This window comes from Phragmites australis, chromosome 4, assembly GCF_958298935.1.
Source record: "Phragmites australis chromosome 4, lpPhrAust1.1, whole genome shotgun sequence".
Lineage (NCBI taxonomy): Eukaryota > Viridiplantae > Streptophyta > Magnoliopsida > Poales > Poaceae > Phragmites > Phragmites australis.
In genome coordinates, this window is record NC_084924.1 from 990,681 (window position 1) to 1,002,401 (window position 11,721).

Sequence of the window (11,721 nt, forward strand, 5' to 3'; positions counted from 1 at the left end):
CCAACAACCACCGGGTAATTCCTATGGATTCTACGTTGCATGTCACATGCTGCTATTTATGGCAGCAAAAGATATGAGATCTCCAGATGTAAGATAATTGCATAGTCTTTTCATAGCTGCTTTTATTCATTACAAATATCCGATGATAAAATGATTTTGCTCACGTTAATTGCATATTTTTTTCATAACTACTTTCATTCAGCAGGAATTCATCTTACCGGATAGCAACATCGAGGATTCTGCACTCTCCAACATTCGAGCACGGATCGCCTCGTTCTTAATGACCGAAGTCGTCTCTTCAAAAAGTGAGCTCTATTGTAAAGAGGCAGGGCTCTGACTTATGAAATTTGTGGCGGCACTTTCGACTTATGTAATTTGTAACTATTTATGTATAATTTGTGGTTGCACTTTTGACTTCTGTAATTCGAGCTCTTGATGTGGATTTGCGCCGTTATATGTTTCGATGACTTTTGATTATGTAATTTGTGATTGCATATCTCATGACTATGGCATGAATGTGTCTGGATGTGTCTTATTTGCAGGAGAAGACGGCTGTCAAATCCTGACATTGCTTCAGGATGTAGCCAAAAAATAGGTAAATCCCTTCGGGGGAATGAGACAATTAGTGACGGGTGATAAATTCACCCGTCACTGATAACCAAGTCCCAGTGACAGATAGTTTTCCAACCCCCCTCTGAAACTCAGTCATTAGAGACGGGTTGAAAAGATACCCGTCACTAATGACTCATAACACCAGTGACGGGTTGTTGCTACCCGTCACTGATTCTAGTTAATTAGTGACCGGTGATAAATACACCTGTCACTAATGACTCGGTCACTAGTGACAGATTGTTGTTATCAACCATCACTAATGATCGAGTACCAGAGACAGATTGAAAAGCTACCCGTCACTGGGAATCGATAATTAGTGACGGGTGTTATATACACCTGTCACTAATGACGGCCATAGTGATGGGCAACAGGCTTGCTCAGGTCATAGGAGATGTATTTTAGTGACGAGTCTCAATTATGGTCCATCACTAGTGATTATCATTAGTGACGGGTTGGAACTCGTTACTAATGTTTTATTATTAGTGACGTAATAAAAGTGATGGGTGACGTAACTGTCACTAATATGTTGTTCTGGTGTAGTACTAGTCCATCAGTTGTCCTCCATCGCTCCACCTATCAAGCCGGCATGCCTCCCCTAAAGTCTCTGGATAGTGTATTTATAATCGAGCATCAATACACCGATCCATTCTGGATAGTGTATTTATAATCGAGCATCAGTATAAATAGTGGAATTCGAAATAATTAGATTGTAACAACTCACGCACGCCACTAACACCCGAGACGCGGTCACCATGCCCGTGCCGCAATCACCACGCACGCCACAAACGGTCATGCGCAACTAACTGAGCATGAACCTGCTAATTCTAACACAGTACCGTCAACTTTAAGTTGGGACTTTTCGTTTCATGTTGATTGCCTCTGGCATTTTACAATAATACGATGCGTTGCTTCTCGGCGTTCTTCGTCTGTTACCTGAAGGATCTGTCTTCGTTTAATTAGTTCTGCTAGTCTATTGTTCGTTTGGTGCCGTTCATCAACCGGCCTAGACAATGTTTTTGTATCATCGTTATTACTATGTCCAGTATCTTTTCTCTGATGTTGTAAGATTTGGTTGTAAAACTTAATCCCGTTATTCTATAATTGAAAAGGGTTTCCGTGTCGGAGAAAAATCTCCGAGCTGCGGCTTGATCGATTGCTCGTGTTGCACGATGCATGTTGCCTCGTGATCTGTGATCTGCATGGCTAGCTTTCTCTCCGAAGACGGAGACAGCCTCTGACAACGCGGATCAATTTCTATATATGAATTCAGGTCGATGGCCGAATCGATCCATGTGCATGCTGAAGTTATATTGTGACAACTCACAACTCAGTTCGTCCTTTTCCTTCGATAAACAAAAGCGTAATGATCTCTCTCTCTTGCTCGTGTTGCACGAGGGCAGGTATATAGTACTACCTCTATTTGATGGGTGTTAAGTAAAAAAACGGAGGTAGTATATTTGATGCATGTTGCCTCGTGATCGGTGATCTGCATGGCTAGCTTTCTCTCCGAAGACGGAGACAGCCTCTGACAACGCGGATCAATTTCTATATATGAATTCACGTCGATGGCCGAATGCCCGAATCGATCCATGTGCATGCTGAAGTTAGATTGTGACAACTGACAACTCAGTTCGTCCTTTTCTTTCGATAAACAAAAGCGTAATGATCTCTCTTTCTCTTGCTCGTGTTGCAGGTATACAGTACTATCTCTGTTTTTTTATTTGTTATCAATTTTCTACTGTTTTTACAGTACTACCTCTGGCTTGTGTTGCACGAGGTAGGTATACAGTACTACCTCTGTTTTTTACTGTACTAATTTTGGCTTTACTTTTTCTACGAAAAATTTACAAATATTTAAAAAAAAGTATCTGATACTAATAAAGTATATTTTATGATGAATCTAATAATACGAAAGCTTTAGTTATTTATAATTTTTTTATAAAAAAATGTAAGATCAAAATTGCTATAATAAAAAATAGGTGTCAAATAGAAAAACGGAGTAGTATATTTGATACAGGTTGCCTCGTGATCTGTGATCTGCATGGCTAGCTTTCTCTCCGAAGACGGAGACAGCCTCTGACAACGATCAACTCTCTCTCTCTCTCTCTCTAAACCCTAATCCCGATTCCCGACCCCTAGAAGAAGAAACGCACGAAGAAACGCACGATGGCGAACTACTTAAAAGTCACTCGTTTTCAGGTGACTGAGAACAGACTTTCCGTTCATTTCTTTATGCTAGCAGCACCAAGAAATGTCTGGACTACACTAAAAATACCCTCGGTCGCATGAGAAATATCTAAAAAAACAATGACCACCCACAAATAATTTGAAATGCACTCGATCGATCTAGAAGTACACTTCAATGCATATATGCGTGCTGTTTGCTAAGATGAATTTAAATTAAACCTGTGATAGCTAGAGTCCTAGATTTTGTACTACACTACTACAAAAACTATTTCTCGAGACACCTAGGTTTGATTTCTACAGGCGGTTCGTAGGAAAAACCGTCTGAGAAAGTGGCTGCGGCCCTGTGCGGCTGAGGACCGCATGTGGCAAGGATGATCCAATGTGCCAACCAAGATCTCACCGACAAAGAAATCCAAAACGTTCAACGTGACATGTGCCGGTTTATTATGCACGAAGTCATCCACAAGAACGGTAGATTCTTTGATCGCGAAGGCGAATTAGCTAGCCATCCGAGACTTTGTGTGTGGGAGAGCGACTCTTAGCTATATAGGCTTGTGATGTTGTAAATATTGTTGTACTTGTGTTAAATGTTGAAATATGTGGTGCTATTCATATTATTATTGAAACTGTGTGAAATCTAGATGGAATAACATATATTCTAATTATTATTTTTTAAATAAATACATAGCACAGGCGGTTCTCATACGGAACCGCCTGTGGAAATCTTTATATCTAAGGCGGCAGCTAATGTGGACCACTTGTAGAAATTGATTTCCACATGCGGTTGACATAAAAAACCGCCTGTAGAAAACTATTTCCACAGGCGGTTTATTAAGACAACCGCCTGTGGAAATCTATTTCCACAGGCGGTTCCTAATGTCAACCGCCTGTGAAAATCGATTTCCACAGGCGGTCACTTTTGCGCATGTGATTTCCACAGGCCTTCGGTCGTAAGCGGGTGCGCCAAACGCTTGTGAAAAGACGTTTCTATTCGTCTGTAAAGTATCGTTCTGTATTAGTGCGAGAGCGTGAGCCGTTGTTCAGACGGATTACTTAATTCTAGGCAAATGCTATTGTTCAGCGCCAGTTTTTATGCAAAAAGAAAAAATAAAAAAAAATCAGCCCAGTATAACTTCCAGTCTCCATATGTTTGGCTTCCCCCAAAAGCCTTCAAAATTAATTCATCAACGGATCGCTCAGCTCGCAGCCTAGATTGCTCCCACACACTCTTCCACCCTTTCCCCTCCACCGTCGTCGCCGTCACGCACGATGGAAATTCCACAACCATCTTTGGCTCCAGTCACTCCATCGCCCCCTCCACCACCACCATCTCCAGCCACACAACCCACCTCGCGCCTTCGTCCGACTATGAAGCTCTAGCGCCATCGGAGAGCTCGGATGAGGCATAGTCCTCTGACTCCGGATCGGCAAAGTCCCCTACGACGACGAAGTTTGGGACTTCTTCATGGACAAGCCGAAGCTGAAGAGGTGCTGGAGCTTGGATAAAGAGGAGGAAGACACCAAGATGGAGACCGAGAAGGAGGAGGCGGACGACGATGATGACTACTTCTTTGTCGTGGCCGATCCTAACTGACCAGGGTAGGCATAGGTGCGGTGGGTGTAATACTCCTTTTGTAACGATGACGAATCAAAAGTCTTAGGGTTTCTTTTGAGTGCGTAGCATCGTCGTTTGTTTTGGTGTACAATAGAGTTGTTTATTAGTGTGATAAAAAAAATGGTTTTTGGTTTAGTAATATAAAACTTAAATAATTATGGCATGCCTGTTTGAATTTCAATTTTTTTCAGATTGTGTATCTCTATTTTTAGTTAGTAGCTGGAACCAGCAGTGATAAGGGATATTAATTGGTAAATTGGAGCTAAAAACTAGCAATGATACAAACCACCATCACTAGATGGAGTCACGAACCGGGAGTGATAGTTAATATCAGTGCTGGTTCTTAAGCCAGCAATAATAATCCATGATTATCATTATCGTTTAATTATTGTCGGTTAAAAACCGATAGTAATGTAGTTTTTGAACCGACAATAACATATTGTATAGTAGTGTGATGTGATATGAACTTATATACGCAAGTTGTACTCTTGTAGGTACTGGAAGATCAGGGTCGACTCGACTGTATTAATTCACGTACGATTAATAATATATCCATTCAAAGATTTGGTGACCGTATCTTTGGATGACCAGATCGATCTACCATTATACATGCTCACGTGTACTCCCTCTCGTCATAAAAAAGTAATATTTTCGGCTGCATACAATCAACATGTTTAAATTTTGAACATCAATATCTTTTTAATATTTCGATTGAATTTTTAAAAATAGTGTAGTTATATTTGTCTTGAATGGTGTTTTTGTAATATTACAAATTTGCTATGTTTTGCATGTAGTTTATATTAGAAATTTATGGTCCAAATAGTGCGTTGATGATCATGTTGATGTCCAAAACGATACTCTATTGTAAAAGAGAGAATTTCACAATGTGATGTATACGCACCGTCTATCTCGATTGTCTATTTGCGTTGAGATTTATACTGAAGGGTTAGGTAAAATATAAGGTAGGTAAAAGAATTAATAGATAAATAAAAAAGATAAACAACCTGGTGCGTATACTATACGACGTTTGCGGAGTTACATTTCCCCTATATTGCGACGGTAGGGAGTAACAACATGCATTCAGTCTACAAACGCCAACCTAAGAAAGGTCCATTCCTGTCTGCCGTAACTACTTCTTTTGCCACGCATATTCTATTGCACCTTTAAAAATCATTCATTATTTCTAGAGGGAGTATATACGTACATACTCTCTCCAATCATAATGTATGTTGTTTCAGTCACTCTCACTCTTTGATAATGTATGGTCTTAGAGAGAGCATCGACTGATGAAATACTTCAGGCATCCGATGAGAAGCAGCCAGCTAGCTCCCTAGAATATATACATACATATATTCTCCATGCCACGACAGTAGCTCTGACCGGTGCCAACATAGCTGGATCGCCTACTTAGTAGTACATGCATGCCTCTCTTTTTTATCTTAGATAAAGTCATCTCTAATAGCTATTTTAAATTTTTATTTTTAAAAATATTATATATTATTTTCTATTAATATTACAATATCTCTTAATTTTTTCATCTTCAACAGCTATACTATTTCTTAACTTCTACTACTCTTTTCCTCTCTTCGAACCCGCTATCACCCTTTGTCTACAGTACAACTACAGTATGCTACAGTACTGATACAGTACCCCCGACTGTGTTTTCCTCCTCGTACTGTCAGCCTTTATCTACAGTACTGTTACAGTGTATTGTTGATGCTACAGTAGCTCCGCAAATTTACATCCATATCCTCCCCGTAATACTGTAGCAACAATGTATCGTACTGTATCACTAGATCTGGATTGTAGCACTCCGCAAAAGTATTATACTAGATTCTGTAAATTTAAAGCTACTGCTGGAGTTAGCCTAAGTAGGCAGGGGTGTCTTGATCGAAACCGAACCAGACGATTTAACAGCAGCTAATTAGTATTGCATGCACTACAATACACTGTCAAGCTGCTCAATAACCACCACACTACACGTGCCGTTGTTCTGGACCTTTGAATTCACGTCGCTGTGAGCAGTCATGCATGGGCCACCGGACCAATGGAGATGGCCACGTACGTGGGTCACGAGTCCCACGCGGATCTCTCCTCTTAAATATATATCGTTTTAATATTTTGATTTTATTCTTAAATAGAATAAAATCGTTTTAAAATTTTGATTTTATTATTAAATAAATATATTTTAGGTTTTTAAGATGATATTTTATTAGAGTATTTATATTAAAGACTTTTAAAAAGTGGAGTTTTAACTTAATTACTGTGGTGGATTGATGTCGTACGTGTCATTGATTGAATGTTGAATAAATCGAGAGAGTTAAACCTATCATATAAAAAAATTATTATAATCTTATTATGTATATTAAACACTAAAATAATATCTAAATGAGAAATGAGATATTACTTGCTAGTTGGTTTCCACTTTCCCGCGCAGGCAAGTCGGGTGGTATGCATGCATGGTCGATGCGCAGCGTGCCCACCCCTGCGGCCCTGCATCGCGTCTGTATGCATGCGTGGTTGGTGCGGATCCAACACCATAAATAGTCACCTCGGGCTAGCAGCCCCATTCGTCAAGCAGCACACTGCAGCTGAGCTGAGTGAGCTTCCTTGGCCAAGCTAGCTAGAGCAAGCCAAAGAGCTCAACATCAGTACTACGTACGTGCTCGCTACGTACCTCCCACCCTGCAAGAACTTCAACATGGCAATGGAGGTGGGACCAGCCGCCGCCTCCTTGCTCACCTCCTCAGCGATCCTCAAACTGTTGCTGCTCGCGGTGACGCTCGTCTACCTCGTCCAAACCCTTAGGCCGCGCCGGAAGAGCACGTGCACCGCACCGCTCCCCCCGGGGCCCGTGCCATGGCCCGTCATCGGCAATCTGCCCGAGATGATGCTCAACAAGCCGGCGTTCCGGTGGATCCACCTCATGATGAAGGAGATGGGCACCGACATCGCCTGCGTCAAGCTGGGCGGCGTCCACGTCATACCCATCACCTGCCCCAAGATCGCACAGGAGGTGCTCAAGAAGCAGGACGCCAACTTCGTCTCCCGCCCGCTCACCTTCGCCTCCAAGACATTCAGCGGCGGCTACAAGAACGCCGTGCTCTCCCCCTACGGCGACCAGTGGAAGAAGATGCGCCGCGTGCTCACCTCCGAGATCATCTGCCCCTCCCGCCACAAGTGGCTCCACGACAAGCGTGCCGACGAGGCCGACAACCTCACCCGCTACATCTACAACCTCGCCACCGCCAACTCCGGCGCCGTCGACGTCAGGCACATTGCGCGCCACTACTGCGGCAACGTCATCCGCCGTCTCGTCTTCAACAAGCGCTACTTCGGCGAGCCGCAACCCGACGGCGGCCCTGGCCCGCTGGAGGTGCAGCACATGGAGTCCGTGTTCACCTCCCTGGGGCTCCTCTACGCCTTCTGCGTCTCCGACTACCTCCCCTGGCTGCTGGGCCTCGACCTCGACGGCCACGAGAAGATCGTCAAAAAGGCCAACGAGACGGTGAACAGGCTACACGACACGGTCATCGACGAGCGGTGGAGGCAGTGGAAGAGCGGCGAGAGGCAGGAGCTGGAGGACTTCCTCGACGTGCTCATCACGCTCAAGGACGCCCAGGGCAACCCACTGCTCACCATCGAGGAGGTCAAAGCACAGTCGCAGGTGCGTCCTAGTAAACATGCATGTAGCAAATTAAGGCTTAAATAATAATGGAGTCGTACACGTTGTACTGCATGAACATGCCCATGAAGAATGTTTTAGTGATTAACATGCATGCATGCACGGCCACAAATGAAATGCAGGACATCACGTTCGCGGCCGTGGACAATCCGTCGAACGCCGTCGAGTGGGCGCTGGCGGAGATGGTGAACAACCCGGACGTGTTGGAGAAGGCGGTGGCGGAGATCGACCGAGTCGTCGGACGGGAGCGGCTGGTGCAGGAGTCCGACATCCCGCAGCTCAACTACGTGAAGGCCTGCATCCGCGAGGCCTTCCGCCTGCACCCCGTCGCGCCCTTCAACGTCCCGCACGTCGCGCTCTCCGACACCACCATCGCCGGCTACCACGTCCCCAAGGGGAGCCACGTCATCATCAGCCGCACCGGCCTCGGCCGCAACCCCCGCGTCTGGGACGACCCGCTCCGCTTCAACCCCGACCGCCACGTCGTCGCAGACCCCAAGGCCGACGTCGTGCTCACCGAGAACGACCTGCGCTTCATCTCCTTCAGCACCGGCCGCCGCGGCTGCATCGCCGCCTCCCTCGGCACCGCCATGAGCATCATGCTCTTCGGCAGGCTCCTGCAGGGGTTCACCTGGAGCAAGCCGGCCGGGGTGGCGGCCGTCGACCTCAGCGAGTCGAAGCACGACACTTTCATGGCCAAGCCGCTGGTGCTGCACGCCGAGCCGAGGCTGCCGGCGTACCTCTACCCGGCCATCTCGAATTAATTCATGGCCGGTTGCTACGGCTAACTGGCCGGCTAAGCAAGGAGTAAATAAGTCCAGTGTCAGCTAGTGCATATAAAATGAGCCTGATCACCATGTCAGGCTCTCTTACCTGTGCTAGCTACCTGTAATAATCATTTTTTTCGCGCTTAATTCTGTGGTTGTGCGTGTTCTTCAGACCGTCGTGGCACCACCATTCACCCTTGTACCGGGTTAATATTATTATCAACAATAATATTTATCTGTGCTGTGCTACAAGTAGCTGCCGGTAGTACTCAAGGTATCTCCATCGCATTTGCATTACGTCTCCATCAATAACAGAATGGATAGTGCTCCATCGCATGTCATCTAGCCACATTTCGTCGACGAATAGATGAAAGATTCCTTTCTTTTGCCTCAAACAAATTCAACTAGAATCAATCCAGTGTTCCAATGCACCAGGACTCTGAGCACATATGACATTCAAAAACTCAATGCAAATTTCAGACATGAGAGGTAACTAGCTAACTGATGCCAATGCCTGGACGCAGATGCACAACACAAGAGGACCAACGTCATAAAATACGCACTAGATAAGGCTGCGCATCATTTGCTAGGCCAAAACATAGTTTAAACTGAACTGTGCTGGCAAGTCAGAATCGAGAACTCATTCGACAACTAATCCAAAAGCTTCAGGTTCACATCAGGTCACATAGTGTTTATTTTTTTGTAGTTAGAATTATTGAAGCTGTTTATATCCGTGATACTTTACCTTCAAGAATCCCCTAGGGCCTTCCTCACCTCAGGATTGTCTGAGCACAGCTTACTATTCCAGAGTACTGGTTTCCTTGTCCCTGAAATTGCAACCAACATGGAAACGATCAGTGATACAAATGGAGATTTTTTCTTCTTCTTCTTTTGTGGATTTTTTTGTGGAACACAAATGGGGATTTCAGCTTTTATTGCAAGCAAGGGTATCCACCTGAACCATCAATCTTGTCTTCATGACATCAAGGGGTGTTGTTATAGCTCCAGTAATGAAAACAAGCATCACATACAAGTTATAAGTTATGACAAGTGGCGGTCTAACAGATGCAATATGACAGAGATATTATGTACTCACGGGAGAACGCCAGCGAGATTTCCAGCTAATCCAAGCCTTTCCATTCAATTCGGCTTCCACCATGAGCAGCCTGAAGAAATCACAGAGTTCAGACAGACATGCATGTTGCAATTCTAAGATGCCGGTAAACAATGAGCAGAAAAAACTGGATTCATAAGGGAAATAGAAGCATAAGACAGTAATTTAAAAAAAACTAGACAGACACTCTTTTTATCATGAGTGGAATAGAATTTAGTCAGCATTGCAGCTAGCACATCACTGCTCTTATTCTCTCAAGATGTCAGATTATAAAAATAGCTATTGTGCGGCGAAAAAATGATTGACCTGAAGCCTGGTTTTTATTGTATCAATTGGGTACAGGGCTGTTTCCACCACAACACCAGCGGTTCCTCCAGCTATGCTGCCCTCTGAAAAGACAAAGCTATCCATAAACAAAAAACAGCTACATTATCGTGGGACCTGCACCTTCCTAGCTCACACCAGTGACCATCAGCAACCAAGAAAATCGGATGCATTGCGGAGCAGCAAAACGAAGTACATGACTACTAATGCAGACATGTAGGAGAGGAATTGACGCTCCGCGCAAAACCTGAAAGAAATTCAACGACTTCTCTTCTCCACCTTCTCCCATGTTTGCAGCTCAGGGGCGGACTCAGCTGTGGGGAACGTCGGTTCGATTGAACCCCCAAAAAAAAAAAGCTTTGGTAAAATGAACAGGTATTACGACTCCACCGCGCAGCAAACAAACCGCAACAAAAGAAACTATTAGAAGAATCCATCCAGGCAAATTAGGGATTCCGTACCAGCAAGAGAGGAAATCAGTCCGGGTCCGGATATCCAGTACCGGTAGAGGCGGGGGGGGGGGGGCGGCCGGCGTGAAGAATTTGGGATGAGAAGGTAAGCAGCTCGGGGATCATCGCTTTATCAGGAGAGAGAACGGCAATGGGAAGCCACCTGCTTGCCGTACAGCCCATTTACATGTACGTGGCCCGTTTTCTTTCTTCTTTAGGCCCAGCCCATGCAGTTCAGGACCTCCCTGCACACACAAACAAAAGCCCATATACTTACCAGGTGACACAAAAAATTCATATATCTCACATCTTCATCTACTCTCCTCCTACCTAACAAAATCCCTAAATTTAAATAATGTACCCATTTTATCATCAATTCTCGTCCTTCAGTCTTTCCGTCTCGTCACCGGCTACGGATAGAGGACCTGTTTTACTATGAAGATAAATGAAAAAAAAAATAAGAGAGAAATTAGCGGATAATCGCATCCTATTTTTTTCTATCACATCTGCAATTAAACTACAGTATCGCTCCGAACGTATTCATTCGGCCGTGCTCTCCTATGATGCATTCATATTTCTATACCTTGAGTTTATACTTGATGTTATTGTATCTAATGTTTATGTTTTTATTACAATATACAGACAGTTAGCTAGTATTTCGTAAATTAAAAGGTACTTAGGTCTCTATCTGATGTGGCATTCGGGTTTAATCATAATTTGTAATTTTAATAATAAAATAGAAATAAGTTTGATGTCCTAGGCTCAACATCTATAGATAACCGGAATTGTTTTTTAATAATACAATAGAAATAAGTTTTTTTTGTGAAGGATAGAAATAATTTTTATATCCCAGCCTCAATGTAGATCATCGGAATTGGTATGGGCCCACAAAAAAACAAGACGCACACCTATATACTCCGTATGTCGTTGAAACTAGCAAAATTGTGGTGATTCCCTTCCTGGCATAG

The 11,721-nt window shown here is 43.9% G+C and overlaps 1 protein-coding gene and 1 long non-coding RNA gene across 8 annotated transcripts; one reads left to right on the forward strand and one right to left on the reverse strand.

Moving 5' to 3' along the window:
- Positions 1 to 7,000: 7,000 nt before the first annotated feature.
- Positions 7,001 to 8,887, forward strand: LOC133915009 (tyrosine N-monooxygenase-like). The gene is made up of 2 exons (XM_062357996.1): positions 7,001 to 8,081; positions 8,222 to 8,887. The coding sequence occupies exons 1-2, from the start codon at positions 7,116 to 7,118 to the stop codon at positions 8,861 to 8,863; spliced, it is 1,608 nt and encodes a 535-aa protein (XP_062213980.1). The 5' UTR covers positions 7,001 to 7,115; the 3' UTR covers positions 8,864 to 8,887.
- Positions 8,888 to 9,402: 515 nt separating this feature from the next.
- Positions 9,403 to 10,832, reverse strand: LOC133915010 (uncharacterized). Of its 7 annotated transcripts, none has more exons than XR_009909278.1 (6): positions 10,766 to 10,828; positions 10,552 to 10,618; positions 10,287 to 10,369; positions 9,963 to 10,032; positions 9,822 to 9,868; positions 9,403 to 9,693 (listed from the first exon to the last, which is right to left on the reverse strand). It is a non-coding gene; the product is annotated as an uncharacterized LOC133915010 (long non-coding RNA). The 7 variants fall into 7 exon arrangements; XR_009909281.1 differs by having other exon boundaries at positions 10,287 to 10,383; XR_009909279.1 differs by having other exon boundaries at positions 10,501 to 10,618.
- Between the last annotated feature and the right edge of the window lie 889 nt (positions 10,833 to 11,721).